This window comes from Lissotriton helveticus, chromosome 4_1 (genome assembly GCF_964261635.1).
Source record: "Lissotriton helveticus chromosome 4_1, aLisHel1.1, whole genome shotgun sequence".
Classification (NCBI taxonomy): domain Eukaryota; kingdom Metazoa; phylum Chordata; class Amphibia; order Caudata; family Salamandridae; genus Lissotriton; species Lissotriton helveticus.
In genome coordinates this window covers 929,923,419-929,949,187 of record NC_136063.1, presented here as the reverse complement: position 1 = coordinate 929,949,187, position 25,769 = coordinate 929,923,419, and the positions used below count along the sequence as shown (strand labels likewise).

The 25,769-nt window shown below is 44.7% G+C and overlaps 1 protein-coding gene across 1 annotated transcript in view; it reads right to left on the bottom strand.

Annotated features, from left to right (window-relative positions):
* The window catches only part of LAMA1 (laminin subunit alpha 1), a 549,300-nt gene that overhangs the window by 48,477 nt on the left and 475,054 nt on the right, over positions 1-25,769 (bottom strand). The window contains exons 53-56 of the mRNA XM_078687536.1: positions 23,629-23,799; positions 21,974-22,119; positions 21,408-21,596; positions 20,976-21,177 (exon numbers count right to left, since the gene is read on the bottom strand). Coding sequence (XP_078543662.1) covers positions 20,976-21,177; positions 21,408-21,596; positions 21,974-22,119; positions 23,629-23,799 — 708 coding nt within the window. The remainder of the gene's footprint in view (positions 1-20,975; positions 21,178-21,407; positions 21,597-21,973; positions 22,120-23,628; positions 23,800-25,769) is intronic.

The following is a 25,769-nucleotide window of genomic DNA, read 5'->3' as shown; positions in this document are numbered from 1 at the left end:
TGTAAAGAGTGCAGACAACCCTTATTGGTTTACAGAGGAAAAAATTATAACACTAACGGCCACATGCATCAATGTAGGAATTTGCGATTCCTAAATTGCGAAAATTAAGGAATCGCAATTCAGGAATCGCAAATTCCTATGCATCAAGAAATCGCAAAAGTTTTTGCGATTTTTTAATTTTCCTTATTTGCGATTCCTAAATTGCGAATCGCAATTAAGGAATCGCAATTTAGGAATCGCAAATTCCTATGCATCAAGAAATCGCAAACGTTTTTGCGATTTTTTAATTTTCCTTATTTGCGATTCCTTAATTGCGAATTCGCAATTAAGGAATCGCAAAAAGAGAATGCAATTTCAAGGGTGCAGGGGGGGTCCAAAGGACCCCTCTCAGCACCCCTGAAATGTCACGTAAGTACATTTTACTCACACACATGTCCCAAGGGCATGTGTGTGTGTAAAAGTTAAGTTTCAAAAATGCACTCTTGTGCATTTTTGAAACTTTACGCAAATTACCATGAAGGTTTAATTCATCGTAATTTTCCCCTTCCTAATTGCGAATTCGCAATTTAAAAAAAATCATGCATAGCATTTTAGAAATCGCAAAATGTGCGATTTCTAAATGCTATCGCAATTTAAGAAATCGCAAAAAATTGCGAGTTCTTAAATTGCGAAAAATGAAAAAAAAATGATGCATCCCAAAAAAGGTTTTTGCATTCGCAAACGGCCGAATTTTGCGATTCGCACCGTTTGCGAATGCAAAACAGCTTGGTGCATGTGGGCATAAATGATATCTTTTGTGAAAGAATGCGAGACCAGATTAGGCTTATCAGAGAATAGTGTTAAGCATTTGTTGTACTCACAGAGGCAATAAATGAGGCACACACTCAAGAATAAATCTGGGACCAATTTAGAAAAATAAGTTCTATGTTTATATAAATTTTGATTGTTGGACCCGGCCCTTTTGGCAGGTTCACCCCGAGACTTTTTGCTTTTTCCTAGCCTGTTTCTGGAACCTGGTGGTGGTGATTTTAGGCCTCTGTGCACTTTTTCACTGTGGTACAGTGTAAAGTGCGTGAGCTCTCTGTGTATGTGTGGTGAGAGTGACCTGCCCTCCCATAGGAATGAATGGGGAATATGTATGCCCATGGTAGATCCTGATGTGTGGGGAGTGCAGGGTCGAGTTTGGTATGTGCAAACTCGTGAGATTGAATGCTGCGCAATGGTATATGCGGCATCATTGTGTCTAGTGGAGAAGTGCCACTTCTAGAAGTTGGCATATTTGTGTAATTTGTGCCTGGCGTGTGATTGGCTGGTGAGCCTGCCCCAGGAGTGAGCCTGGGCCTGCTTGTGGATTGACTGTCTGGCTTGAGGGTGACAGGGGCTGCAGAGCCCCCAGGAGGTTGTCTGAGTCAGCCCGTGGATGAAAGGCTGCATCTGCTGCCAGGGAAGTGGGAGGAGATATCACCTAGGAGTGAATAGGGCTGTGCCTGCCTGACCACAATACTGGCTCCACCTCCCGCTGGGCGACTGTCACCTCTGTCCCTGATACTGAAAGGAAGAAGGAAGCCAGGAAAGCCCCAGTGCTCCAGCAACACCCAGAACTGGTTTAGACCGGGCTCAGGGCCCACTTGCACAAAGACTTCAAAGAACTTCAAAGACTTTTAGGGGTATAAGAGAAGGACCCCTGACAACAGAAGATTAGATTCTACAATCAAGAGGAAGCTCTGCTGGAAGAAGGACTGCTGGAGAACTGAAGGAAGATTGCCTTGCTGTGTGCTCTAAGGGCTGGCCTGTTCTGCTGTCTAACTGAAACTGAGAAGAAGAAAGGGACTTTGCTGTGTGCTGTGACCCTGCCTGCTTGAACTAAAAAGACTTTGATGTGTGCTGTGTCTACCAAGGAATCTCCAAGGGCCTGAGTAGAGCTGGCCTCCTGTTTGGAACCCAGGGTTAAAAGGTTCCTAAGCATTGCCAAAAACTGCTGAGGAGATCGTGTGGTGTTATGCCCCAACGCGTGTTTCTGATTGCCAGCTGTGAGAAACGATCGCTGTGCTCATCGGCACAGATTCAAGGGTGAGAGGAGGCCTGTGGTGTTTCCCTGTGTCCAGAATCCCCCCTTGTTGATCTGCTGGTTGGAAACGGTCTAACCGCGACCTGTGGCCCCGAAAATCTCTTGCCGCCAAATCACCGTCGCGGCCCGGGGCCAGAAACACCTTCCAAAGTTGCCGTTCGTGACCAGGAGCTGCGGTAGCGAAGATCGAAGCCGCCGCGCTCCCATTGGCCAAGAGGATCGAGCCCCCTCAGCAAACGCCGCGCTAGGATTGGCCTAGCGCCGCCGCGTCATTGCTGAAGCCGTGTCCTGATTGGCTTCCGGCGTCTGCAGCATTGAGGGCCTGTCCCGGGAGCCGCGCTATCATTGGCTGACTCCCGGGCATCTGTGGAGGCTTGTCTGGGTGCCGCGACCGGATTGGTCCACGTCATCGGGACCTCCGCGAGCGCCGTGTTTCCAGTGGCGAAGCCGGGGAAGATTGACCCGACCTCGCCGAGGGAGCGCCGTGAGTGCCCCCCTGCCCCTGGCCTGTCTGTCCCTGCTCGGATCGCCGAGCTAGCTCCCCGCCGCTCCCCGAGGATCTGAGAGCGGGCGGAGGGCTGCTGGGAGCGGCCGGGGCTGGGAGAGAGTGTGCTCTGTTCGGCGCGGTGCGCCTGAAGCCTTTGGGGGAAAAGCGCTCGCATTGCTTGGTGTGAGGCTGTGCTGATCGGCCCTGAGGAGTCCCAGGAATACTCGGTGAGGCGCGCTTGCAGCGCTTGGGGCTCATTTCTTCGAAGGGCTGATTCTTGAGAGCTTAGTACGCTGGCATTATTTTTGCCACTAGTTTTTGGAGCTGCATCGAAATAAGTCAATAGAATTATTTGGAATACTGACTTAAGAGACTAGAGACTATTCTTGGATGACAAGAACTTGATAATACAGGTGCAGATGAACCAGAGAGGTTCATGGGGGCATATTGGTTCAAGAGCCTGTGGGGCTCCTGCCGTTTGGCGCAGTACTGATCAAGGGCTAGTGAGAGCCCATGCCCTAGTTTGCTTTTTATCCCAGCTGCCCAGCAATTAGTGGGCAGCTGCATCGTTTAGGCCCTGACATTGAGACACAGGGCGTCCTAGCCCCAACAAGGCCAGTTGGCCTAGGGACTGCCACAAGTAGTGGCTAATGTGAGTTTTGCGCAATGTGACGTGGTGCTAGGAAATGTAATGCATTTGAAATGATTACGCACCTTGATCTTACACCTCTGAATGTTTTGGGCATCATGTGTTTTTGCGCTATTGAGTTATGTTCTGGCACCTCTGAATGTTTTTATGCATCATGTGTCTTCCTTGATTTTACACCTCTGAATGTGTTGGTTTATGCATCATGTGTTTTTCCTTCCCTACACCTCTGAATGTTGTAATGCATCATGTGTAATGTGTTCTTGCTGATACCCCTAAATGTATTTTAGTCTTAGGTGGTTGTTCTTTCCAGTACAGGTGGTCCTAGTGAGGTCCTGGTCCCCTGGCTGACATTCTCCTAAGGTGGTTTCTATTTCTGAAAGTGTTGATTCTGACAGTGGCCCATGTGGCCCTGTCCTGTACATAATCCCTTTTGAATATTGCCCCTGCCATGTGTGATTTCTATCTGATGTGTTTTGACAATACAGAAGTTATTTTTATATAACCTTGTGTGGAGTTCCTTTTGTGGTGTGCCTAGGATGTTGTTGCTGTTGTGTGCTGGCGCAAATGCTTTACACATTGCCTCCGAGTTTAGCCTTACTGCTCGTGCCAAGCTACCAAGGGGGTGAGCAGGGGTTATCTTGGCGTGTGACTCCCTTGCCCTGACTAGAATGGTGGTTTCTGCCTGGCTTTGGCGTCAGCCTTAGCCTACCAGAAATAGCCAGTTCTAACATTGATACTAAGAAATTCGTTATCAAGGAATTACTTTTTTAAATATTGAATCTCACATGTAACTAAACAATTCACTTACATGAGTTTTTACGCAGCAATGCTTCGCAATATGTAAAAGGGCACATGTTGCATCCAGTTATTTGCCGTCAGTTTCTCCTTCGGGACTTAAGTTTGTACAGGGTCGAGGGCCAAAGTACCACCAGCAGTTACTTGTTACCTGTCCTGGGGCATATGGGTGCTGGTCAGGTTGGCAGCTTTGTGTGCTACGCCGGTGGAAAGAAGGAGGACAACCTAGAAACAGGCTGCAAGTACGGGAGCTCCCAATGGTGGGCTCAAGTCATAAGGGTCATGGGAGCAAGGGGGCACAGCTGTTTCATTGGTACATGGTCCGGGCAGCTCGGATGCAGAGTGGATAGGTTGGCTGGGCTCTGTGCTTTCTAGGTTCTCGCGGTTGTCAATATTGCAAGTTGGGGGTGCAGAAATTAGGACAGCTGGGCCACTTTGGAAGTGCGTCTCTGCCGTGCAGCCGTCCCTCGATGGCTGCTTGGTCTCGGTGCTGTTAAAGTCCTGACTGGATTTAAACAGGCCTTGGGTGTTGCAAGAGGTTCGGTATCCTGTGCGGCTCCGGTAAGTACTGGTATCCTCTCACACGGTGGTGGAAAAGATCTGACCTTCAGGAGCACAGGTACCTCTGCCTGTGGGGTCTACTGCATCAGGCTGGCTGGGGAGTGGCAGCACAGTAAACCAGACTCTGCTTCTTCGGTGCCTGCAGACTGCATAAGAGTAGCTCCTCTACTCCAAGTGAGATTGCTGGTAATTTGCAAAGGGCTGGCAATCTACTGGGGTTCTTGGTAGTTGCCTAGCTACAGGGCAAGGCACTCGGTCACGGCTGTCAAGATTGTTGCAGGCAGGGTTTGGAGCCAAAAGTCCACAGTAGTCTCCAGTTCTCATTGTTTTGTGGCTCCTCTTTGTTCTTTTCTTCTTTGTCCTTCTCCCATATGACCATTTCCTGTGGGAAGTAGGCATAACCTTGGCCCAGTGAGCCTAATTCCTCCAAAAACCAAGATGATGGAATTCTAGTTTTCGTGTTCACATCAGGTAACCCACCTCAAGGGTGTAACTAACCTGATAAGGTACATGACTCCTGACTAGCTAATTTTCCCACCTGTCCTGGTGCCAAATTGGTCAGGCAGTGGATGTCCTTTTCCCTGTCATGTATTAATAAATCCATCACTGGTATCACTGGGGGCTTAATCATATGAGATGTTTGATACCAAACATTTTAGTTTCAGTGAAGCCAATAGGTAGCTTGGGAACTCACAATCACCAGTGCCCAGTACATATATTCAAGATGGCTTCCCTGTTCACTGGCAATGTCCACGAATCAACATGGACATCACAGGGGTATATTTGCTCAAGCAGATATGTCCTCACATGTAAAATCCCGCACCCTGCCTGTGGGCTGTAAAGCCTGCTGTAGGGGTGACTTGCTTATATGACATGCAGTGTCTGCAGGCATGGCGCACAAGAGGTGTGTCATGTTGTGTCTATACGACACAACAAGGCGAGTGTGATGAAGGGTTCCTTAGGGTGATACACTACATGCTGCAGCCCTTAGGGACACTCTTTAGCTTCCCAGCCTTAAGTACCAGGGGTACCATTTACTAGTGACTTCTGTCAAAATTGCATCAAATACCAGGCAAAAAGCAGGGGTGTCCATGTCAAAAAGGGCCACTTTCCTACACGCGTCTATAAAGAACAAAGCAGACCCTGTGGTTCACATCAAGGTATTGGAAACAGAGGTCCCTACAGTGATCATAAAGAAGAATAAAAATGTTGTATTGCTCAATATTAGGAACATAAACAGTCGGAAACAGGTAACATAAGTGATCAGAGAGGTGAAGAAAGTGCTTGGTACCCAAAACTTAGTGATACATTTTTGCGAATTATACAATATACGGTATCATCAATTGTAAACACTGAGTACAATCAACAAGTGTCTTGTGTCAACAGTCAATGGCGTTTTAATCCCATGTTTAATAAAGGATCATCATCGGGACTTCAGCTGCAAACGTGTTGCATCCTCTTTGGTGCTTGTGGACGTAAGGGGTGCACAACAGGAGTGTCTAGCACTGGTATTTACTGATGGTGGAAATGCCACAATGGGGAAGTAGCATAGCAGACCTCAAGGGCCTTCACAGGTGCACCCAAAGTGTGCTGCACACATTTTGCAAAAGTGGATCTATCGCAATAGGGTATTCCTGCTGAGAGGTAAGGGCCAGATATAATGAGGAGAACAACATCAATAGGTGGCTGCACTGGTAAAGGAGTCCCTCGTTATTTTCCTGTACGTCACCTCCAGGAAAAGCCTGTTTTGTGAGGGACAGGACAAAAGCATTAACGACCCTCACAACCTAGGAGAAAACTCCCATGGTTTGGGGGTCATTAGTTTTTAAATTTTTCCAAAACAAACTTCTGCTTTGGGCAGCTATCCACCAAGTGTTTAGTGCATTGAAAAGAATCGCTGTGATGGCAGTATGAACAGCCACTACTTGGCTGTAAAAATCTAAATTGGGCTCTCTGTTGTGTACTTCTTAAAGAAATAAGTGGACAATGGAATGTTAATATAGCATTCAGTATGAGACATGTACAAACACATTTACCACTTAGTGCACAAACAAAACAAAGAATACCTATTCACATTAGCTATTGGCTAACTGGCTAAAACCCACTTAAGGATAATTACTATTGAGCATCTGGTCACTACATTGGTTGGAACAGCATGCATGATATGCAATATAGCCCCAGTATAGTTATAGTTGGGTGAGAATTTCCATAGGAAATTATATTTACATTTTGTTTTTAAATAATTGTGCCTTCGTTTGACAAATTGTATGAAACTGTCGCAAAAAAGTTCATCTACTTAAGCTTCTTCGTGGAAGGTTTTGTGCTGCTCCGTCAAAAAGAGGCCATAAAAGGGAAGTGGATGTATAAAAGTGCAATGGATTTACTCCACACTTGGCACAAAGTTAGAACTTTACTTAGAAAGTGTGCATTTTGTGATCTACTGTAATGATGTTCAGCTGTTTCCAAGAAATAAGTGTTTAAAGAGGGCATCAAATTGGACATTCTAGGAAAATGTATACTTTTATGGTGTGGTTATGAGACTTCACCATGTAGTATTGTCACCATCTCGATCATGTCCAGTTAGGTGCTTGGTTCAGAGCAGTCAGACTTAATTAAAGGAACAAGATGAAAGCATTTAGAAGGACCAAAAACAACAAATAAGTAAGAAACATGACTCTATAGAAATATAACACCAATTTATAAAAATAGAGTATATTTTTTATCTTTAGATAGACACTAAAACGACACACATCTATAGAGGGAAACCGGAGATATGATTTTTTGAACCTAAAATAAATCTCTGTAGTCAATCTTTAGATTGCAACAAATCTTTGCAAGTAGCTTAGCAGGTTGGAGTCAATGGGCTAGAATTGCTACAAAAACTCTCTTGGATGGGCCACAACCGGTTGGGAGCCAGTCACAGGGACCTGGCAGGTCCAGGGAAACAGTTACCTGGCAGGTCCAACGGTCTCTGGGTCTTTCCTGTATCTTTATCCTTTACCCTACACCAGCAAAAAAGTGGTCCTGATGCGGGGGATGCTAATACTGAGAATACAGGATGCTAAGAATAAAGGAGGCTGAAGAGGTGTGAGATGCTGAGAATGCTGTGAGCAGCGATGGGGCTTCCTTTGGCTACTCTGGGGCTCACACGGTTCAGGTGCCATCTCCAACCTTAAGATTCTATCTCCCACAATGCATGACGCATCATGTCGCAAGGAGTTACAGATACCTCAGTATTTCTGGCGTATCTGTAAGCGCAAAAGTGACGCATTGCTGGAGTGTGTCACAAACGTGACACAACTCCAGCAATGCATCCTTTCACATGGGGCAAGCCCCATGTGAAAGTGCCTGCTGTGAGGGAAGGCGCAAGATTTTGACGCAACGGCGTCCTAGACGTCAGGCAGTGAAATCTCACTGCTTAGATGCGTCAGTTTGTAAATAGTGCGCAACAGGAGGCATATTTTCCGCCGCCGATGCGTCACAAAAAGTGACATATCGGAAGTGCAAAACTGGCGCAAGGCCTCATAAATGAGCCCCAGATGTCTTGCACAAGCGAAGAGAGTGTGGGTAGTGAGTGCATCCATTTCTGTCTGTAGGACATTCTGTCATGTTGTCTACCAAGGATAAGCAAATAGAAAGCTTTCAGGGCTAGGTTAGGAGCCATGAGCTCTAGGTAGGTGATGTGGTACTACTGGTGTAGGAGCCTCCTGATGCCTTTTACAGCCATATCATCAAGATATGCACCCCCTTCCCCCCCCCCCCCCAGTGGGCGATGCATAGGTGGAAATGGTCACCTGCAAAAGAGGGTCCAAAAAAAGGTCTGCGTAGCAACAGGTTGTTGATGTTCAACCACTAGAGAGAGCACTGAGTGCTGGCTTTCTTCAAAACTGATCTTCCCACTATCCCTTTGATGGTGACCACTGTCTTGTGAGGCTCTGCTGGGGTGGGTGCATGTTTATCTGGCAGGAGTCACAATTGCTATACAAGATGCCATCATATCCAAAACCTTAATTACAGTTTTTACAGTTAAATGGATGAGTGGACTAAAAGGGGCAGCATCTCTTCAAATACCATCACCCGCTGCTGGCAGGAAGGGTTGGATCTATAGAGGCTGGAGGTGGGACTAATGTGCATTTACAGTGAACCCAAAGCTGTGGAACAGGGTTAGAACTGCCTGAGTGTGTGTTAGACATTGCTGCCTGCTGCTGCTCTTGATCAGCCAGTTGTTGATAGGGGAAGACTGGGATGCCCGCTCTGTCAGAGGTCAATGGCTGGAGTTCTCCACCTCTGGAAGTACCTGCAGAAGACTTGCAGATGGAGTTGCAAATCGTGTTGATGCATCCTACTTAATAGGTCCACAAAGTTTTAATCTACTCCGGAAAGGTGTTCTGTCAAGAGATGAATCTTGTGGCAGATTGCACAGTACCAGATGTCTTGCACAAGCGAAGAGAGTGTGGGTAGTGAGTGCCTCCATTTCTGTTTGTAGGACATTTCTGTCATGTTGTCTGCCTTTACAAGGATAAACAAGTAGAAAGCTTTCAGGGCTAGGCTAGAGGCCATGAGCCCTAGGTAGGTGATGTGGCACTACTGGTGTAGGAGGCTCCCGGTGTGATGCATAGGTGGTAATATTCACCTGCAGAAGAGGGTCCAAAAAAAGGACTGCGTACCAACAGGTTGTTGATGTTCAACCACTAGAGAGAGCACTAAGTGCTAGCCTTCATCCAAACTAGATCTACCCACTGTCCCTTTGATGGTGACAAGTGTCTTGTGAGGCTCTGTTGCAGTGGGTGCATGTTTATCTGGCAGGTGACACAATTGCTATGCAAGATGCCATTGTATCCAAAACCTTAATTACAGTTCTTACAGTTAAATGGATGAGTAGACTGAAAAAGAGGCAGCATCTCTTGAAATACCTTCACCCGCTGCTGGCAGGAAGGGTTGAATCTATTGTGGCTGGAGATGGGACTTATGTGTGTTTACAGTGAACCCAAAGCTGTGGAACAGGGTTAGAACTGTCTGAGTGTGTGTTAGACATTGCTGCCTGCTGCTGCTCTTGATCAGCCAGTTGTTGATAGGGCTAGACATGGGTGCCCGCTCTGTCAGACACTTGCTAAAATCCCTTTAAGCAGCAGTTACCCCAAAGAGGAGTACTGTGAACTCCTCTTCAGGAGTCCCACAGACTGACATACTTGTGATGAAAGGTGTGCATGAGAAGTTGGAAAATAGGTTTGTTTAAGAGCTAACGCTGTCATGAAGTTTCCCTGATGGAGCAGTTGGATGACATTATGCAGGGTTGTCCAATGAAAATGATCTGACAGGATGTACAGATTGAGAAGCCTCAGGTCTAAGATGGGTGGGAGGAAGACACACTTTTTTGGAATGAGGAGGTAAGTGAACAGATGCAATCCCACCATACCTCTCCATCTCCTCCAAAGTTTGGCACTGCTTGCATTGTGCCCTTTTGGAGGAGCATGCTGATATCCTCTTGGAACAGAGTGAGTTGGTCTTAACTGAGGGTGTGTCAGGGTGGTGCTATGCTGAGCGGGGTGGTGTGGAATTCTAAGCAGTAGCTCTGAATGAACCACTGTTAATACCCACTGATCTGAGGTGATTTCTTCTCAGCAAGAGTAGAAAAGCCTTAACCTCCCCCAATAGATGTTGTGTTATTGGATGGGATAGTGGCCGAGTCAATGCTTGGGAGAGGAGGCTCCTCTGCCTGATCTGCCTCTGCCGTCATGTTGCTACCCCCTAAAATATCCCCTTCCTACCTGGGACTTGTGAAAGGCTGATAGGATTGCTGCAAGTCTGGTGGAGTGGCTTTTGTCCCACCCTTGACTGCTGTATGAGAAAGGAGAGTAGCAGACTGCAGGGTGCCCATGGACTTTGGGATTTCAGTGTGCTTCTTGATTTTCTCATCCATTTTGGGACACAAGAGATGCTTCCTTCAAACGAGATGTTTAGAAGGGGTTAATGGGTCTCCAGTTTAAACCCTGAGATGCGAAGCCATGCATAGCAGCGGAGCAGGATGCTGGTGTTGACTCTGCAAGAAGCAGTATCCACTGCATCGAATGCCCAATGGATGTTCAAGTTGCAAATATCTTTCCTATTGTGACTAGCTTCACACCTCTCTCCTGTAAGTCTCAGGGAAGTGATGTACCAGGGCCTCTATCTTATCCCAGTTGTACTTATCTCAAAAGCAACCCACCAAATTGGTGGTTCAACACTAGAAGGTTGTGCCAACTGCTACACAGTTGCCAGTGGTGTTCAGACCCTTATTTCCCTTACCTTAAAGAGGGCATCCCCTATTGCTTACGGGGAGGCCCACTTCATTGTAGTATGAACCACTACAGAGACGGGGGGACTGGCCCTCTGATGTAAAGTTCATTAGGAGAGGCCTTAAACTTTTTCTAAGAGGACAGTGTGTTCTGCCTTTGAGAGGGTTTCCACTCAAAAGTCATCCTCATCCTTTAGGACATGCATGTCAACTTTATGCTGCCGGACAACCCTCTGAATGACTGCATCATATGCAGTGGTGTCAATGGAGGGAGAATATTTGGCTTGATAAGGCTTGAGGTCTGAATCTTCTGCCAGGTCCACGTTGTAGTTGCCCAGAATTCATCCCTGTATCCTATCCCAGGGGCTGGTCATAAGGGTCTCTATCCCTATAGAGCTACTTTAGTCAAAGAAGGACTGAACTACCCTCTCAGGAGATTCTGAAGGAGGTACAGCAGGTGATGAATATGGCTGGGGTGGAAGTGGTGAAGAAGAGCAGGAGGTGGCGTTTGAGTGGCTAGGTGTATAAGTCTGTGGAGAAGAGCTTGAACCTGTGTCTTTATGTCTCAGTGAAAGGGCATTTGGGTGGGTGGGCTTTGCTCCATGGCTTGGCACCAGGGTGGTATTCATAGCCCTTGGTGTCTTGTTTATGCATGACAATACTGGTGTCAACGCACACCCTTCTGATCTTCTTCCTCAAGGCGCCTGGCCAAGGATAGTGGAGGGACCTCCCTCCTCTTTTTCGATGCCAAACGGGTGCTGTTTGCCCAAAATGCTAGGTCTCTCAGAGGATGATTGTTACTGCATCTTCATGTGCACCCAACGCATTTCTCTTTAGTACCTCAAAGTTGTTTCTCAGCAAAAAGCAAGGCAGAAGACACAGAATGACTTAATATGGTCGGGGAGAGGCAGAGGCTGCATACTTTGTGACATCTGCTCTTGGACAGTAGACATTGCACTGTGGGAAAATTGGTAGGGTGTAAATTTCAGCACCACTTCCTGTCTTCATTCTCTGAGGTAAGCGACCAAATCGTGAAACAGGGCTTCATCTATCTCGGCATTGAGGCAATCGGTTACAGTCAGTTAGGTCTGAGAAAGCCAGCAAGACTGTGTTGATCTTGGAGCCAAGGATAAACATGTCTGAAATCAATTGCAGAAAAAACAATCCAAGGTCAAGACAGTGCCCATGAGCATTTTAGACAAGGGCAGGAGTCACACAAAGTGACAGGAATAAGCAAAGCATGTGTATCTACAGTAACACATGCTACAAAAACGTATGCACACATATATACATATACATATTTATACATATGGTCATAGACATTTTAACTTATAGAAAAATTATATTGGTCAGTGTATGAGATTATATATTTATAAAATGTGAATATTGTCTTTTCTAGTCTTTCAAACACTGCCTTAACTTTGTTTTAAATCTCTAATCTCTACTTCCTTCCCCTCTGCTTCTTATAACTGAAAAGATAGTACCATACATTTAAAGAGAGAGTTCCTAGGAAACTCGTGAATCGAGTTTAAGTTATAACTTTGCTCAGCTTGCTTTTGAAGGATATATCATTGAACTGTAGCATGTTGAGTGTATGTGAGAAAGCTCACATTTTGCAGTTCAACATAAAGCGTAAGGCTTCTCCTTATTAAACATTGGTACACTTGATGTTTAATACCATTTTACCACCCTAGACATCTACAACAGTTCATCAATTAAATCCTGCAGACTCAATACAAATTTAAAGTAACTTGTAAAAATGGTAAGATAACCGTTTTCAATATTTGAACCCTAATTTTTAATGTAATGCTTGCACATCCAATTCCCAAAATCTTGCACTGTTCCTTTATCTATTTATTTGAGCTTTAGTTCTGTCTCATAAAATGATTCACTGGAATTAACATGTTTGCTTTGCGTTATGAATTCTCAGCTAACATTTATTTTATGAAACTCTAGTATTTTTAATCTGTTTTTACTTTACACACTTCTTTTACCTTTGATACATAATTTTGGGTCTCTTTTTTAAAGTGCTTTTTTCAGGGAAGAAAGTTCAATTGAGATGCTTGAAGTCTTGTAAGAAACCTAATATAGTCCACCGAGGAACACTCTACACTTTATAAGGCACTACTCACATCTTCTAGCCTGGGTTATACAAATATCAAGCATACATATGTCAAATGATTGACTATTTTTAGTGTCTAGTATAAAACATGTTTGTAAATGTGTCTCCTCAATAAAATGGTAAAACACATAACTCAGGGTCGCCTTTTTGGTATATACAAGTGCTGGCATGGTATAATTGCTCAACTAACAATGTCAAGAGAGCAGATTAACTTTCCTCTCTGTTGCATAACAACCTTTTTGGTAAGATTTGTAAGTAGTTAATCCAGTCTGGGGAGAATGCATCTCAGTTCAGTTCATCGCAAAACATGAGCAGCATTTCCTGTCATCCTTCAACTACAAGGAATTCCTATTTTCCGGGAAGTTTTTGGAACTGCCTGATGCTGGTTATGCTCAGCCACTCAGCCAATGAGAGCCCAATGGGAGGGTATATACAAACATGTCAATGTTGTCTGTTCCCCTGCCTTCTATTTAATGTGGACTATGTATCAGAAAATGACCCTAAAGTGAGACCAATACCAGACCTTGTCAGTGTACACATTTTTGGATTATTCAGAATCTGAGATGGCAGTGTTTCTCTGGGAGGGGGTGCACGTAGATATTCTATTAGAATCTTTGCAGCTTCGTAAAGATATCTCACTCTCATTCCTTTTGAACATGAGTGTAAGGCTTTTCCTTGGTGTTTTAGGTGGTCAGAGATTACTAGGCAATAAATAGCTCATAAGGCTGTTGTTTACTTCCATTTGCTTTTATGGTTAATAATCTTAACCGAATAAAGTAACTTTTGATTTGATTTGATTTTGATTTGATTTGATTTGATTTACTACCATTTGTGTTCCAGGGTACAACACCATTGCCCTCCAACTGAAATGTCCAAATACTCCCTTTTAGCATTTGCCTCGCTCGGGATAGCGAGGACAGGCAGTCGAGGCTTAATCCAGGAGTAACTCAAACACTCATATGTTATCCACAGGGGCCCCACTACTGATCAGAACAGATACCCATACATAATGCTTTGCACTCTCTCTCTCCTGCGCACGGACACACAGACATCCTTCATTCAAGTCCCACACACAATGAAGGCCAAGGGCGCCAGTTATGGGCGACTTAATAGACCTTTTAAAGAGAGTCTAAATGGAATTCTTTGCAGGGGCACAGGTAAAAAGGTGTGTCTCCCTGACTAGAAAACACACTTTTGTCACTGTTAGTCTCCACATAACCATGATCGAGAGGACTGTAGGCATTCTCTAAAAAAGGGGATACACTTTAGATGTTCCCTTGATAGCACAGCCCACTTCTGATATCTCTAATCAGTTAAAAAGAAAGTACTACAATGGGTTTTCTGGACTGTAGCATTCATTGGGGGAACACTAACTGGACGGTATAAACAATAAACAAGGATAGGTTAGCACAGGTTCACAAAGCTAAAGAGAGGGCATATCTTTCAAAAAGTAATTGATGAGTCAGTGTGAGACCTAACAGCTACAAGTATAGCACGTCCATAAGGAGTACCTGGTTACTAAAAAAGCTGGTTTCCAAATAACAATGCTTTGGGAACCGGAGGCAACATATTTTCACTTGCTAAAATGATGCTAAATGCACAGAGGAGATAGCATGCCACTACTATACAAATCAGTTATTTACTAAACAAAAGCGCACAAATAAGGCATGTATATTTTGCTATTATACCTCAGATAACTCATTTCCATATGTGATTATATAATACAACAAAGAAGAAACCATGGGTTAACCATTACGACTGATCACACTGTATCCAAATGGAAAGAAACATCAGAAACAAGACAAGGGTCTTATATGTAACTGTTCACAACATAAAATGTCTAAGTCTATTTTTTTAATATATTTTTTGCTTTTGAAATTTGTAGCTAGACAAACAACTCACCATTGGTAAGGCTCTTTCTGGTAGAGACTCTATTTGGCTGCAGATTCCTCACTTTTTGAATATTCCTCAACCATCAGGGGGATCCGGAAACTTTTTGGTAGTATCTGAGTGCACCGGAAGGTGGCACCTTGCGGCTCTGCACTGACGCCATTCTGCTACAGATGTGCAGGGCCTATAAAGGCACCACTCCTGTGTGCTGACGTCAGTTGCTTTCAAGACTGTCTGTGCCTCCAGATGTGGAGGCCCAAAAGGAAATCGTAGATTAAAGTGCAGATTCCTAGACTTTTGATCTTATTAATCAATATAGTTCAACCACAGAAAGGGGAAGATGGCTGGGTCAGTGAGGAATCTGTGGCTAAATAGAGTCTTGACCAGAAAGAGCATGACCGAAGGTAAGTAACCTGTTCTACTAATAGAGACTTTTAGTCACCTTTTAAATAGATACCACAGCAGTAACTAAGATATGTGGGATGTGGTTGGACTCAAACCAGAAAGTCCTGCAGCAGCGAGCGGGAAAAGTGACTGTCTCGGCGGACTTGGCTTTCCAGACAATAGTGCCTTGTGAACGTATAGAAGGATACCTTTGTAGCTGCCTAGCAGATGTCTAGGACAAGGAATCTACATACTAATGAGGTGGCAGGAGCTTCAGACCAGGTAGAATGGGCTCACACACCCTTTGGGGGCTGCTTCTCCTTCAAAGCGTAGCAGATCTTAATGCAAGGCACAATTCAGCATGAGATGGTATGCTTCTGCACAGCGTTACCTTTCTTCACCCTGTGACCCCCACAACTAGCTGATTGTCCACACGGTAGACTTTGGTATGATCAATGTAGGATCTGAGTGCTCTTTTGGGGTCTATGAAATGAAGTTTCTTCTCCTCCTTAGAGGGGTTAGGCGGAGCATAGAATACCAGAATGGTGATGGATTAACCAATGTTGAATAGCATCACAACTTTCGAGAGAAAAGATGCCCTAGTTCACAAAAGCAGCTTATCAGGGAAAAAGGTGGCATATGGTGGATGAACACACAGGTGCCTATTATGATCTCGGTCGAAAAGCGTCCGAGTTTAGGTTGGAGGCTTTCCGACTGAGATCGGCGTTTTTAATCCTGACCTGCTGATTATGATACAGCCGGTCGGAATTGAAACCGGCCGTTCATTCCAGCTGGATTCAGACGGGCTCAAGGAGTTCGTTGGCCAGTCGGAAGCCGTCCGTAATCCATATATACAGCATTTCACGCCGTCCAGATTACAATGCACGGTTTCTGATAGACTTTCCATGCCTGGCTTTCCGACATGGAAAGCCTGTCGAAAGTGTGTTTGGGGGCCACTAGCAGGGACCTCTTCTGTTTACGGCCTACGGTTGGTGGCTGAGGGGGCACCTATGGTGCCCCCTTGTTGATCCCTGTACCTTGTGGCAGGCACCTTGAGGTGCCTGCCACTGTGTGCAGGGATCAACACATTCTCCTATTTCTCTATAGGAGCTTGTGTTATGGCCGGTTTAAAGCCATAACACAGGCTCCCATGGAGAAATGGGAGTATGCGACCCCACCGGAGGTCAGTCGGTCCCGAGACTACAAAGTGTCGGGCAGACATTGTAATCAAGCCCACATAATCTAAAACTCACTTACATGCCGAATGGAGGTGATGCAGCCAGTTTTGATGGTGAAAAGCTCTAATAGACAGCTATGAAGGGTCTCAAATGAAGTGCACATCAGGTATTTAAGGACGAGGTTGAGGTCCCATTGAGGCATCAGGAATCGAGAAGTGGAAAGCATATTGTGCTGCCTTTTCAAGAAGTGCATTACAACTGGTGATTTATACAAAGAGGGCTGAGAAGACAACCGTAAGAAGGCCAAAATGGCTGATAGATAACCTTTAACTGTGCCCAGAGCACTGACAGTTTGACCAGGAGAGGGGCAATCTGGTGAGTGCTGCAATATACCCCAAATTTGTCAAAATGACAGGCATATACGTTTTTCAGTGACAGAAGCCTGGTTGCCAGGATGACAATAACTACCTCCCAAAGTAGGTCGAAGGTGTTCAGCTGTCGCCACTCAATCTCCATGCATTAAGGGGGATGATGGTGAGGCCGGGGTGGAGAATCCAGTCCTCCTGCTGCAACAGCAGATCCTCCCAGAAGGGCAATCTCATTGGAGGACAGATGATCAAGCCCGGAGTTCTGGAAACCATACCTCTGCACCTAGTCTGGAGTAACTAGGATGACTTGGGCCAGGTCTGTCATGATCTTCTGAAGTAGTGTTATCTGTGAGTATCTGCACCAGCATCCCCTTGATGGATGGCAGAAAGGCTTTCAGCACCAAACAGACAGCCCAAATCTCCAGAAGGTTAATATGGACCCAGCACTCTAGAGGTTTCTGATCTTCACCTCTCCACAATGACTGCCCCAACCCAGAAGCAATGCATCAGTTACCACTGTCAGTTTTGGGTGGGGAAGGGAGAGGGGACTGCCGCAGATGCAATTGCGATCCAGTAGCCACCACTGCAGATCTTTCACAGTCTCCTCAGAGACATTGATGTGGTTGGAGAGTTGCCCTTGATTTTGGGCCCACTGCAACTTAAAATCCCACTGCAGAGCCCACATATGCCACCTGATGTGCTTGACAAGCAGGATGCAGAAGGCCATCTATTCCAGCAGCTTCAGTGTCGGCCTCACTGAAATCCAGGACCGAGGCTGAAAGATAGGGATCATAGCCGGAATTTCCTGGACTCTCTTCCAAGGAGCGAAGGTATGAAACCAATCCATGCCCAAAATGGCTCAAATGAAAGGGAGCATCTGAGAAGGAATCAGGTGTGACTACAGCACATTGATGGTGAACCACAATGAAGACAGGCAGTTCGATATAGTCTGAACGTGGTTGATGACTACCTCGGGTGAGCCCACCTTCAACAGCCAGTCATCGATGTAGGAAAAGACTGGCATCCCTGACCTCCAAAGATTTTACCCAAGGAGCGCTGGTTAGTCCAAAGGGGAGCACAGCGAACTGAAAATGCTTCTCCTCCACCACGAACAGCAGGTAGCGCCAATGAGCCGACAGGATGAGAATATGGAACTGGATGTCCTGCAGGTCCACCACTACCATCCAGCCTCCACGGTCAAGGGCAGAAAAGACATGTGTAAGGGTGAACATTTTGAACTTTTCCTTGCAGAGGAAGAAATTGATAAGGCACAGATCCTGAATAGACTGAGGACCGCCGCACTTCTTGGGCTCCAGAAATAAAAAATGTGACCTACTTCTGACACTGGCACCCCTCAGTATCCCCTTTGATCAAAAGGGCTTGCACCCCCTGCAGCAAAATAGAGAGATGGTCCTCTGTCATTCATTGGGAAGGTGGTAAACGGTGCAGTGGGAGGAAAAGAAGGGTAAAGCATAGCTTCAGAACAGTTTGGGGGACCCATCTGTCAGATATGATTGCCTACCAGCCCGGATAGAGTCTGTGGAGCCTGCTTTCCAATGGGTGACTTTGACCCTTTAAGGTTACAATAAAGGAGCTCAGCAGGAGGGGCTGTGGGGGTGAGGGGTGGAGGGAATCACCGAGCTGCATGCTGAACTTGGCTGCAGGGGCAGTGGGAACCATGGCCTCTCTGGTAAAACTGCTGGGTTCCAGGTAGAGGTTGGATAGGCAGGCAGTTAGGGAATCCTGGTTGGAGCCACAAAAGGAATAGAAGTTGAGCTGGCGAGGGTGGGTGTAAAGGCCCAGAGATTGAGTGATAGGTCTACTCTCTTTAAATCATTTAAGGGCCAAGTCAGCCTTGTCCCCCAACAATCAAGTCCCATTGAAGGGCATATCCATTAGGAAGGACTGGACTTTGCCCAGGAACCCAGTAAGATGTAGCCACACATGACTGTGGAAGGCGAAACTAGCGCCTAAGCCCACCTAAATGAGTGAGTGGCGTTCAAGCCACAATGAATTGTGTACTTGGCCATTGTGAATGGCCTTGTGGAACACCAGGAGGACTTGTTACACTGAGCCCCACAGGGCATGAGTATAACTGCCCAGTAATAAGGAGATGTTAATGGAGCCAAACTAGTGGAGGTGAACAAGTGTTTTCCAAAAGTCTCCACTCTCTCAGCTTCCAGTCAGGAGGAGTGGTAGGTAAATTGTTAGGATTGGTCCAGCTAGTGGAAGCTTGAACCACAAGGATCTCTGGAGAGGGGTTCTGAGAGAGAAAGGCAGGATCGCCTGGGGTCGGGCGATGGTACCTGGAAATGTGCCTGTTAACTTGGGGGCTAGTACATGGTTTAGCCCATACTCCTAGAAGGGTATATGGCAAGGCCTCAATGAATGGTAGCAGAGGCTCGGAAGCATTCTGGTCAGGCTGCAGGACTTTTGTCAGGATGTTCATTTTGACCTTCATAGTGGGGAGTCGAAGATCGAGGACTTCGGTTGCCCTACATATGACCATGGCATAGAAGGCAGATTCTTTGGTGGCTGGACCAGGATGGGAAAAAAGGGCCACCTCTGTGGAGGTTAATAGCCCACTAGCATCTTGTTAGTCCTCATACCAATTGGCATTGGCATAGGGTTGTGTGCCAGCACTTATGGTGGCAGCAGGGAATGTCGGCAGCCCAGAGTTCTGCAAAGGTCCAGAAGGAACACATGGCCCTCCCGTGACCTCACCAAGATTCCTGTGACCCTTGTCCTCTCTTGAGTGCCCCAGCCAAAGAAGTGAAGAGCTGTGCCTAGTGGAAGTACCCATTCTTGCTGGTGATCCCCACCAGAAATGTTTCACCTGCTAAACAGGACAAGAGCTCCTTTGCACGGAGCCTGATTAAGGAATCTCCAGCTATAAACCTGGGCAGCCCTCACCTTTCCACTATTCTATGGAGGTTAAGCGAACTTATCACCCTAATCAGAGGCTGCGCCAAAAAGAGGCTGCGCCAAAAAGAGAATGTAAAGAGTGTTACCTGCTTGATAATGATATGAAAGAAAAACCGCTGTCTGATTTTGTTGAGACATTGGTCGAATTTGGTCCGGCGTTGAGTCAATGTTGGAAAGGACAATCAGGGCCACCTCTTCAGACAGTGAAGTTGGCATTGCATCAATGGACCTGGATTGGGTGACAGCACCGAGGATGGCGTTGGTATTGGAGCTGAGAGTAGAATCTGCACAGAGGGGTCCGCTGGCGCTTTTGGCGGACCTCCTAGTGGTAATCCAGAGGTGGTAGGTTTCTCATCTCGATGGGGCCCCACAGTGCGCCAAAGTTTGTCAGTAAAAAATCCAAGAGGTGCGGCCTAGCCGAAGGCCCCAGATACTTGGTCTGTGCCAGAAGAAGCTTCGGAAGTGGCTCAAAAGTCAGCCAACTTAGGCAGAGGGAACAGGGCAGTTAACTGCGCTCACATGTATCGTCAGTGGAGTGGGAATGGTGAAAAGGAGTGGAATTCTGCTTCAACTTCTTATGCTTTTCATGCTTAACTGAGGATTTGGAGCGTGACAAAGTCTGGCGTTTTAGAGCGGATCCTTCAACTCCATGAACAGGAGCAGGATGAGGAACATGCTTTCAACTTGGAGCAGGATTTGGTGCTGCTCCGGCGCTACATCTTCTTGTGGTTGGCTACGTAAAGTTTGCCTTGCTTTTCCTGATAGTCTTCAGGTTTGGCACTTAGTCCCTTCAGGTCTTAGAGTCATGACCCAAACCCATAAACCACAGGCACACCTGGTGGGAATCTGTCACAGACAACTGTTTGCAACAGTCCTTACAAGGCTTACAATCTATTGTCTTAGGGGATCACATCCCTTGCACAATGTAGAACATTTTGAAAATAGCTGACCTAAATCAGTCTCTGAGATGAGAGAAGCTTCAGATCCACGTCTAGAGGAACAAAAAAAAAGAAACCAAAGTCTGTGCGAGAGTGGTACCATTATATGCCCTGCAAGTCATTTCCGAGTGGAACGGCGTCAGTGCACAGCTGTATGGCACTACCTTCCGGCACTCCGAGATACTACAGAACAGTTTCCAAATCCAGTCTAGGGAGTATTCAAAACATGAGGAATCTGTCACTAGAAGTCTCCATTAAAACATTTTAACAAGTAAATTATATCTAACTTCATACAATTTTCAAAATGTATGAATACTCATGAATTCTCTTACTCACTTTGGAACCAGTTGTGGTGGGTAGCGTAGGCATCACCTGTACTTCCTTGTAGGTAGCAGGTTTAATGGGGGTAAGGGAGGGCAGAGGTTCAGGCTGAGGTTCCACGTCTTCAGCATGTACAACAGGTCTAGGCCTTTCCGAGAGCAGACAGCTACCCTTGTCCACCTGCTCATATTTCAGTGCAGAGGTGAAGTCTACAATTCTAGATAGAACAGGGAAGAGACCATTAGACATATTTTCTTTTTGTTCATTCTGCTAGAAATTTCTCAAAATCTCAACACCGTTCTAAAAAAACAGGTACGAGTCATGCACAAATACTATTTAGCGGTAAAACAAAATATCTCGTAATTAGTTAGCTATAATACATTAAAAAAGTCATTGTGTAATAATAAATCCAGTTAAAACATTTTGACACTGTTTATTTCTACTTACTCCATGTTAAAGATCAGGTTCTGGATACAACCATAAAATGATTTATTTGTCTTCAATGCAGGAATACTCTCCCCTGGTGGGATTCCACCGACGTACACATTGGAAACATTTAATGAACTTGCTTCCAGTTGTTGGGCAGTAAATTTCATGTCTGTTGGCTTATTTTCATCCACTTGCACAGTTACGTTCCTGGAAAGTAATACAACTGCATGTAAAATTGTATCTATAGGTCACTTTGATGCTGTGACAAAGAATGAGCCACACATAATATTCATTTGTTTTACTACAGTTCTGCAATTTACTTCTGTGACATTATGGGTCAGCTAGAAATGTGACACTTACTAATGGAGGAGCAACACCAAATATTCCACTCTTAATTGAAAAGCTTTTAACTCAACTGGATTGAAGAATTTAAACAAAGGATCCACACATAAAAAAAGACTCATAAGTAGCCATTAAAACTCAGTGAAGCAGAAAATGTTATGTGCTTCCCAGTCCACCAATAGAAACTGCTGAGTTAGCATCAACGCAACCTTTACAATGATGGTGTTAACTTTAAGGTATACCTCTTGTTGCGGATCACGATGATTGAATGCTGTTGTCCGTCGCTGTACGCTCCTGTGGCCGATTTAAGGACAGCTTTTCTCATACCTGTGCCAGGGTTAATATGCACTTCTAAGTTCCCAGCCACCAACATGATGGAAAAAAATGGCTGTGGAGAGACAATCACGACTTTTCAATTCAATTCCATCTCACATAACGCATGATTTCAAAGTTCAGACAATGGTTATATGTCGATGATGAAAACATGCCCTATGCAAAGAAATGTATGAGCACCTTGGTGCATGCCAGAAAGAAGTTTGATATTGTCTTAAAAATATCTTTAAAAATTAAACAAAAACTTATGGTCAAATTATTGTGAGCCAATGTTATATAGTAAGGCGATCACCGAAATTCAAATTTATTACAAGATTGACATGCTGCTAGGCTTTAAAACAATTTGCCTTTCTCTATTCAGAGAGCTTGGCATTTATAAACTGGTTTACGCTAACATATGATGGCATCAAGTTTGTATTTGTAATGTAAATTATTTAATGCAAATCAATAGATCGTACTTTTTGATATTTTTTTAGCTTCACAAGGATTCAACATTACTAAGACATATCGGGCCTCATTTATGAGAAGTGACACCGCTGCGTGAAAGCAGCAATGCGTGACTTCTCACTGCGCCCTCCTTGCGACATGATTGATGCGTTATATTTACTGTATGACGCATCATGTCACAAGGAGATACAGATACGTCAGTATTTCTGACATATCTGTAGGGCTCATAAGTGACGCATTGCTGGAGTGTGTCACAAAAGTGACGCAACTCCAGCAATGTGACCTTTCACAAGGGGCAAGCTCCATGTGAAAGGGCCTGCGTCAGTCTTACGCCTGCTGTGAGGCAGGTGTAAGATATTGATGCATTTGCGTCCTAGAAGTGGCGCAGTGAAATCTCATAGATTTCACTGCGTCACTTCTATGACCCTTTCTTGCATCAATACGCCCCCCTTGCATACATTATACCTGGCGCAGGTATAATGTGGCGCAGGGGTTTACAAAGTGACGCATCTACCGGCGTCACTTTGTAAATATGGCGCAACAAGGCGCATTTTTTACGCCAATGGTGTGTCACAAAAAGTGACGCACTGGCGGCGTAAAAGTGACACACAGCGTCATAAATGAGGCCCATCATGAATAGCATTTTAGGGTTACCATGCACTGAGCGTTTCTCCTGGTGTAGCACACAATAATGTTGATGTGAAAACCAAAGATAATCCACTTTAAACTTAGGGCACACCTGTTCCATTTTTATGTTATTATACCAAACAAAACCTGTTCTGAACACCAGATTTTTTCACTTTCTTTTGTTAATTTTTTGCATATTTGACTTATATCATGATTTTTTCTACAACTAAACTAGCCTGGAAAGGTAACATAGCATTTACTCACAAACGAAAAAAACGATTGGACTTGTGCATGTTACAGGTCCATGGATATGAAAAGGTTGCAATACAGGATGAAGAGTAACATGTACATGTGCAATAAAACACATTTTATGGGATGGGAATTAGGTAAAGGGATGGAAAAGGTACTGAGAGAAAAGCGTCAGGGATAGAACGAGTGCTTTCCAGGTCAGGAGTGACCCATGGTTTGTTTCAGTACAATAAATACTTACCACATGTGCCTGTCTGCGGTTACGCTTTTTCACTCCCTTGCTGAGGCCAGCCAGGATTATGCCAGTATCATTCTTCGTGGAAAAGGTGGCCATGATCTCAAACTTAGATGGTAGGGAAATGGGCGGTAGTTCGATGTAGCCGTTACTCAGAACAGTAATGCTGTGGATAGGCTGTTGTGATGATCAAACGATTAAATATTAAGTAAAAACTCAGCAAACGTCTAGTTATTGCTCTGAGAATTATAATTTCTTAATACACAAGGAGAGCAGTTGTGCAATTTATCTTCATGCCTATCAATCAGAAGAATTTACTCTTTATTATTATTTCAACACATTCTTAAAATCCAGTCTTACTCACATTAAAATATGCAAGCAAAAGTTGAGAGTTCATAAACATCAGAATAATTCATTAATTCAAAAATGACTGTTATACAGATCTGTACTCATCGTCACAAATGGGACTCTTTCATGCCAAACTATCAATATAGTTTGATCCTCTGGCCCAATATCTGAAAAAAGGCAGAACTTTGCTTTGTAGAATAACTACTGTGTTTGAACCAAAGCTCCCACTGTCGTAGGAGTCACAAAGAACTCCAGGAGCACGCCCTAAAATCTCCTGCCACTAAAACTCTATCCAGAATTTAGGAAAATCACTAGATCAATGGAGTGCAACATTTAACAGTAAACATGTCTATTCCGATATCCAGCATGGATTACTGTATTACCCTTGATCAGATCAATACTAAGAGAAATCAATTCCAAGCAGCACACAGAGCCCAAATAAAGAGATCATTCACCTCTACCTGTATTCAGTCATTTGACCAAAAATACGAATGCCAATGTCCTGCTGTTTATGGATTGGAAACAGATGCAAACTGTTGATCCCTAATCCAAACAGAGACCTTAAAATGGTGTACTCCTCTTAGGGAAGTACAATTATATGCTTCTTCCAGAGATGTGTAGATGTAGATGGAGGCATGCTTCACCTGAAAGTATAGGAGTGATTGGGGTTCTGGCATTGAGGGTTGCTGGTAGGGGAAGGCATGTTTTCTGGCAAAGGAAGGGGTCTTTGTAGGGAGTGCTAATGTTGGAAGGGTTCTGTTTGCTGAGAAGGAGGGATCTGTGGTAAGAGGTGTATGGGGTGGGGGTTGATTTAGGAGACTGCAGGGTGGTTCTTTGCAAGGGAAGGATGCTCTGGTAATTGGAAATGGTTGCAGAAAGGTTTCGGTGGGTAGTAACAAAAGTATTATGAAAAAACTTGAAAATGTAATCAAATGAAGGTTTCTATGAAGTGTCTTGGGTTGTCCAATGTGCAGGGTGAATTTTGCTCAGGTTATGGGCTCATTGGAAGGAGGAGAGTGGGTCTGCAAATGCTAAGGATTGATGAGCTTTTCTGGAAATGGAATGTCTCCTAGAGGAGTCTCTGTACCAGAGCCTGAGGGAGATGAACAGGATACAGTGTTCATATCTTTTAAACTTGCTGCTTATATAGAATGAGATTGGACCAAATGTTTTTTTTGTTGTTGCTGGAACAAGTACTTGGGCATTTTTACAAACAGAAATGTTCTGAGGCATTCAAAGTCAGCACCAGTTCACAAAGTTTAGCTAGGTTGATGACTTTTAAATAAAGTGAAACATCATTGTATCAGGAGATTACCTGAGTGAAGATGAAACTGTAGTAACGGTTTAAATTAAATGATTTTACCTCATTGAAAATTGATTAGCATTTGCTGTTTGAAAAAAAAAAAAGTATGCCCCACTTAATTTAAAAATCTATAGGGCCTTACAGAAGTCACAGTAATTCTCCTACATCACACCCAAGACATGGAACAACCTCACTCAACTCATCAGAGCTTCCTACTCACTTCTTGAGCTCCACAAGAAGCTGAAGACCTGACTCTTCATATAAGCACCTTCGGACCACACACCTACACACCTTGCCCAAGCACCTGGATCCTCCCTTGGGTAATTAGTGTGCTATACAAATCAACATAACATAACGTAACATAACAAAACTCAACATAACGTCTGTGGCCTGTGCAGCTTTGTTTGCATGCTATCACAATCTGTGTTGATTCATTTCTCCCTAACTTATTGATCGACTAAAATGTGTGCTTTGAAAAACCCAGAAGAAGCTATGC